The 7582-nt window shown below is 34.0% G+C and overlaps 1 protein-coding gene across 1 annotated transcript in view; it reads left to right on the top strand.

Annotated features, from left to right (window-relative positions):
- LOC106882219 (splicing factor 1) overlaps positions 1 to 7582 on the top strand; it is a 47676-nt gene that overhangs the window by 7038 nt on the left and 33056 nt on the right. The window contains exon 2 of the mRNA XM_014932816.2: positions 6824 to 6958. Coding sequence (XP_014788302.1) covers positions 6824 to 6958 — 135 coding nt within the window. The remainder of the gene's footprint in view (positions 1 to 6823; positions 6959 to 7582) is intronic.

Genomic DNA, 7582 nt, shown 5'->3' with positions numbered 1-7582 from the left:
GGCACATAAAAGACACCATTTCGAGCGTGGCCGTTTTCGTGCGGGAGACACGTAAAAGCACCCACTACACTCTCTGAGTGGTTGGCGTTAGGAAGGGCATCCAGCTGTAGAAACTCTGCCAAATCAGACTGGAGCCTGGTGTTGCCATCCGGTTTCACCAGTCCTCAGTCAAATCGTCCAACCCATGCTAGCATGGAAAGCGGACGTTAAACGATGATGATGATGATGATGATGCAATATATTATAAATATGTTATACATGTAATACAGTAATTCCTTGCCATGTCGTGGTTCACCTATTGTGGTTTATTATTTATGCTAACATCGATTTCTCCGTACTGTTGCTTTGCATTTATAATAAAATAAATATATGCAAATTATAAAAATAATTTAAAAATATATACAGTACAGTACTGTTTCTACTTTGTGGGGTAGTTTTGGAACATAATATCTGCGATAGTCAGGGGATTACTGTATATATTTGATATATATATGTATATACACACACACATTCACATTCTAGGAGTTACTTGTTCAGAGAATCTGAGTGGAACTATTTAGAATAATTTTCACAATATCGTGTTTGTATATGTTTATTAAAAGAAGAGACATGCGTATACATTTATATATACATACATATATATTCATTTCTACATTTTCCTCCCTTTCATGCTGTTATTTTATTAGTTTGAATCTATGTATCTCTCTCTCTCTCTCTCATGGACTACACACACATACACACACACACACACAGACAGGGTAGCCCAATACAATTCCATACAAACATATTAAATGATAGCTTGAATTCTGGGCCACATACACACCCATGCACAAGATAATTATTACAAGATATTACAATTGTTTCAAGTTTACAACTTTTACTAAGTGGACTATGTTTCTAGATCCATGTTTTGTGATCATTAGTAAAAAGAAACCTACTGGAAAACTATATGCATTGTGTGTGTGTGTGTGTGTGTGTGTATGTTTTAGACTTCTGTGACTCTAAAAATACTGAAATATTTAGTTACAGCCTTTAATGTTTTAATTTCAAAGCTTTATCTTTCACCTTCCCTGTTGACACAAAGTACCGGTCAAGTGCTGAGACCAATAAGGCATTCTACTGCCTTGATCCTTTTGATACCAGCCTGTTTGAAATCGTCTTTGATCCCATGAGACAAACTTTTTGTTTTAAAATTATCTAAATTAAAATCTTGTATTGAAATTTCTTGTTAATTTATGTTCTAAATAGCAAAGTAATAATGGCTTGTTATTTTATTAACTTCTTCATTATTTTCAAAATCAATCAAAACAGTCAGTGCTTTTCAAAAGAAATATGGTAACAAAATGATTAAAAGAAAAATAATGTAGTACTAGATACATAGTCTGAATAAGATGCATTGGTCACAGTTGGAATGCTTTTGATCATAGATGTATACCATTTGAGCTGACCTTGGACTAACCAGATCAGCTCAAATGTTTTATAAAGCAGTTGTGCTCTTGGTGAAGGCATCTCTATCAGAAGTTATTGGTACATAAGATGTTTAAGCAACCCATCTGTAAAAATTGTCTTCTTGGACTGTCCTATGAACCCAGGTGTTCTAGCCATGTTTGACTATCTCTTACTTTTGTAATATCCAGAACTGCATTGTCCAATGTCTGAGGTAATTTAGTCCCAAGTTTGCCCTGACTGTACAGATCTCTTGTCAAAGGTGTTCTTGTTATTATTCCACATCTTGTTTTTGAGATTAGTGGTTTTAAAAACTGATTTGAAGAAGTTTTGTCCTCACCACCTTTAGCAGGTTGTGTAGGCATGTAGGAATGGATAGCTGATCCCTTGTTGCTTTTGACAGTTTATTAATATGACAGAAAATTCAGTGACATAGCCTGCTACAATCTCACCAGCCATATCAGTGAAGTAAAAGCAATTACTGTTGTATATCAAGCACAATAGACTCTCATATCATCTCAACATACATAAATAATGAACGAATTACAGCTGTGGAGATACTAAAGTTGTTATTTATGTCAGTGCTATTTAAGCAGATTCATGATCAAAGGTGTTTCAACCATTTTCAGTCTTTTTCTTTTCTAGACATTGTATAATGTATATTAACCTACATTATCCATTGTCTTTTTATTTATCACATTTTAAGATGGCAGTTGTGATGTTCGAGAGAGAGAGAGAGAGATGGCTCCCCTATTTCTTGTATATTGAATCCTTGCAGCCTTCTATTTTCATGTTATACATAGACATCAGTGTTGTGGTGAAGTTTTCAGGACAACTTGAGGGATGCATGCAAATATAGTGGATATACACATTTTATCAATATGTCCTTTTTTTTTAAAACAAAAGATTGAAGGGGTTTTATTTAAATAAAATTTGGCTGCTATTTCTAATAGTTTGAGTGACCAGGTAGTAGAAGTTCCTTTGCTTAATGGATAAGCAACTTCAAAGAAGTTTTGTTGTATTCAACATTTTAGTATTTGACCTCTCAGGGTGCCCATGTTACTATCATCACACCACAAAACTGTTCTATTTAGATGTTTACAATATTTAATTGGAACTCATTCCTTCCGTAACTACTTTATTAGTAACTTAATCTCCATTTCCCTTTGCTAATGACACTCCTCTTCTAATGTCTTCCTTGCTGTAACCCATTTACAAAACTGTGTCTGGCATTTTTTTTTTTTCTCAAGGTTTGATTTTCAATTTTTTTTCTTTCCATTCTAAAATTCAAAATTATCTTATTTGTTATATTAATATTTTACAGACACCTATGTTGTTGCTTATCTTTGATTATTTACATGCTGGTGGCATGTATAAGAATCACCATTCAAGTGTGGTTGATGCCAGTACCATCCTGACTGGCCCTTGTGCTAGTGGCACGTAAAAAGCACCCACTGTCGTTAGGAAGGACGTCCAGCTGTAGAAACCTTGCTAAATCAGATTGGAGCCTGGTGCAGCCTTCTGGCTTGCCAGTCCTCGGTCAAACTGTTCAACCCATGCCAGCATGGAAAGCAGACGTTGAATAACAATGATGATGATGATACACAATCACAGAATAATGCTTATTCTGCACAAATGTTTAGAAAAGCTTTTGAAATGCTTAATTTAATATGAGATCTACTTTCAAGATGTAGAAGATCTGGAAAAAAGACAATTTGTTTTTATTATATTTGTAATTTTCTTTTCAAATAATTGAATAAGATCTTAATTGTAAGAAAGTTTACATTTGAAATTGTTGATATATTTTTATTATAAGTTGCTGGCTTTGTTCAATTTTGTTGTTCATACTGTCTCTTTCTGGTCTAGTCATACTGGTTAGCCACACGTTGAGCATCCAGCTGTAAAAATATACAACAAAATCTATTATGCATTGTTAATAATGCGAAATATTGCCTTGCCTTCGACATTAAGAGGATTGCTGCGGCAGGAGAAGGGTCAATGCGAGCATCGTTGTCCTCTCTTGACAGCCATCAAATAATTCCACCACCATTTTTTTATCTTTAGCTTTATTACATATATTTAATAATGTAGTAGCAGGAGATGCATTAAAATATCAGACAGTTAGATGAACAATAGTCATTTGACCTTCTAGAAATAGCTTTGAAATCAAAGTGGAAGAAGAAAAGATATGCTGGCTTCTTGTGGAACACTTTTAATCAAATAGTCCTGCTTGATCAGCTGTTGAACTGCAGCCAAATAGTTTCAGATGATGATCTAAGAAGGGAGCCTGTACTTGTCTAGAATCTGCTAGAACCCCTTAAATCAGTAGTTCTCAACCCTTTTTTGCCTGTGGACCCCTTTGATTCCTGTTTTACTCAGGTGGGCCCTCATAACCATTCTTTGTTTAAAAAAAGTCTTTCTCTTTTTATAATTATTATGAGGAGTTGTTAAAATATTTTATGTATTATCGGAGTATAACCAATTTATTGCACATAAACTTTAACCACAAAATCTTTTACGAACCCCCAAGGATCATATAGACCCTGGTTGAGAACCATTGCCTTAAATTATGCCCTATTGTTTTGAAAGGATTTGAAAAGACTGGAAAATCATGACTGGAATACCATTGATTAAAGATTATTTCTCACTCTACAGGTTTCAATGGAGTTATAGTCTTTTTTTTTTTATTAAATGTTTCCCAAACTGATCTTTTTATTTGTTACAAGTAACCTGCTGAAATCTTATGTAAAAGTGCATAGACTGATAAATTGCTGGAGTTATTTTAACATCCAATCAGTTTTATTTCAAGTCCTAAATATTTATTTAGATATTTATAAACTGTAATTTGTGTTAAAATTATAGTGCATGCATATCATCCTTAACACTTGCTTCTACTAGCTTAATCTCCTAATCTTGTATAGTCTTATATACACTCCTTTCTTCTCGTGGGTGTAGTTAACTAAATTACTCAACAAAGCAGTTTTACTCTTATTTAAGCAATGAATTAAATCGAATCTTTAACTTTTTTTTTCTGTGTATATCAGAAATATCTACTCCAAATTTAATGCCGAAAGCAGTTTTTTTATACCAATCTATCTTTTGTTGAAGAATATCATGTTTGAGATTATTTTCTGTTGCAATTGTGAAGTTTATTGAGGCAATGTAACTTGCAGAAAATACCGGTTCAATTTTTTGGTAGATGTTTAACATCATTACTGGAATAACTATGAAATTTTGCAGTGAAAGGGTTAGATATAGCTACCAACCTTGGTGACCTGTTAAATACATAATATTTACCAAGTTAAGATTTGAATTTGGTTGAGTAGAATTTCATTTATTTATTTTCAGTTATGTTGATTTAGAATTTTAAATTTAAACTTTTGCTCCAATATTTCATATTCTTTTTACTACTGGTGCCATGTAAAAAGTACCCAGTAAACTCTGTGGAGTGGTTGGTGTTAAGAAGGGCATCCAGCCATAGAAACTAGACCACCTGTCAGGCTGTCCAGCCCATGCCAACATGAAAAACAGACTTTTAAATGTTGATAATGATTTGTTGTTTGATTGTGGCTATGTTGGAAAACTGTCTTCAGTGGAGTTAGTCCAATACATCAATCTCTTGGTACTTTGGTACTTGTTTTTTAATCTTGTAAGGAACAAAAGGCAACCTTTGGTGTAAAGGACAGAACTAAATACTGTTAAGATATTTTCATTTGACTCATATAGGCATCCATTGATGGGTAGACAATTTCCATTTGCAACGTTTCACTTGAAAGTCTTTTGAATGACCTGAAGCTATGGAAAACACTTGCCTGAACTTGTGAATACTGGGACTGAATTCAGATCCAAGTAGTGAAATAGCTTCTTAGCTACAAGACCATATATACTGTATGAGAATAGTTGCTTCTTGTTACCATTTTAAGATTCTCTGTTTCTGGGGGAGCTCTACTATATGACCAAAAGAAAATATCTATCAATGATTTAAAGCAGTGGTTCCCAAACTTTCTCGGGGTCTGCCCCCTTGACACTCAGGCCACATTCCTAGTGCCCCCACCCCAACTAACCATCACAAACATAGACCTCTTTCTGAAGCAAATTCGAAGCAACTGCATTTCACAAATAAAAATTAACCTAATGAACCATTATTTTGTTGCTTTTACATGAATCACTAACCTTGAGAACAAAGCAAGCTTGCACTGTTACAGCAGCAAAACCTTTCAATATTTGTTCAATCACTAGAATCTGTTCAAACACATGCATTACAGGGAGAGAGAAAAAATGAAATAAAAAAACAAAAAACAAACACGAAATTTTTTATTTTTTTTATTTTTTATATATAAAATTGAACCATCTAGGCCCTGTACTTGACATCACCGCTCTATCTTTTACCATTGAAACTTATTATATTCATTCCATAAATTCTTGTTTTATGTCCTAACTAGCCTTTCACACATAATCCTACTATATCATTTTAAAAATAAGCAGCATTTCATTGAAATCTTGGGACTACAAGATAATGCTTGATTCCTTTAAAACAGTGGTTCCCAAACTTTTTCAGGCTGCCACCCCCTTGACACATAGGCCCCATTCCTAGCACCCCCACCCCAACTAACCATCTGAAGCGAATTCAAAGCAACTGTATTTCACAAATAAAGCATAACCTAATGGACCCATCATTTTGTTGTTTTTACATGAATTGCTATCCCATTATTGCCCCACTTTCCTTCAACACCTCCTTGGAATTTTCCACTGCCCCCAAGGGGACAATACCGCCCACTTTGGGAACCACTGGTTTAAAACAATGTGAATAAATAGGCGTTACCTTTGCCAGAGTAATCTGAATGCTACAGGGCTATAGTGTGCTGTGCATAAAAAAGGTGGTGGCGTGGAACTGGTAGCTTCAAAGTATAACAAAAACCTCTGCCAAATCTTCAGAATTTTCGAAACTTGTGCCAACTTCTATCTCTATTCTGGACTTGCACTCCTAAGTCATTCAGGATCCTTATTCACCTTTAACGAGATGTTGCTTAGTTCTGGGTCAGCAATGATCGCGTAGATGTATGGTCAATCAGAAGCATAGCTGTGACTATCACAAACATTTGTATGTAATGTGAGAGTTGAGGGGAAAATGGGTTGCTGTTTCTAGCAGTCTGAGCTATTCGTGTGCAATCTCCCCATTTGCTATGTCGATAGTCTCTCCTTCACATCCTCGCTTGGCAAGTAGTCTTTCCTCCCCCACTTGGGTGGTTGAGTTTTCTTCCCTTTCTGGGTCAATCTGTGTTTCCCTCTTGGGTATACATTTAGTTTGCTAAATACTAAACATTGCTTTTGTTTTTTAGGTCTTGTAATGTTTTCTTATCTTTTGGGTTTGCTGTAGATTGGAATGCTGAGAGGCGGAAACAGAAGAAACGTAGTCGTTGGGGTAATGAAGAAACAGATAAAACCATCATTCCTGGAATGCCAACTGTTATTCCTGCTAACCTTTCTGGTGATCAGGAGAAACAATATTTAGGTAGGTTTGCTTGGAAAAATCTTTTTAAACTTTCATAGAAAACAGTAATAAGGAAAATCCAGGATGTGTGTTTGTATAGGAGTATAGATGTATGCATCTGGGCATGTGTATATATATATATATATATATATATATATATATATATATATATATATAGATACATAGCTGTGTGTATGGGCATATATATGTATATATAAACATTTGCATGTGTATGTATGAGCATCTGTTTGTGTGTATTTATGTGTGTGTATGTATATATGTATGTATGCACATACACATATACACAAATGTCTAATATACTTTTATAAATGTGTATATAATGCATATATATGAGGGTACATAATATATGTTGGTGAGTGTGTATAATAAAGATTTATGCAAGTGTATATATATTGTGTATTCAAACATGTGAGTAAAATATAGATTTATGTGTGTATATATGTATGCAATAATTCTCATACATAAATTTCTTTATATTTAATGGAGCTATATTTTTTAGTTAGTTGGAATAAATATTGAGGTACTGGTAAGTTGTCTGTCATATGGTGTTGTAGTTGCTTCCCTTTCAGAATTTTGTAAGTATATATATATATATATATATATATATATATATATATATGTGTG

Source organism: Octopus bimaculoides, chromosome 25, assembly GCF_001194135.2.
Source record: "Octopus bimaculoides isolate UCB-OBI-ISO-001 chromosome 25, ASM119413v2, whole genome shotgun sequence".
NCBI classification, from domain to species: Eukaryota; Metazoa; Mollusca; class Cephalopoda; order Octopoda; family Octopodidae; genus Octopus; species Octopus bimaculoides.
This window is presented reverse-complemented; position numbering and strand designations above follow the sequence as displayed.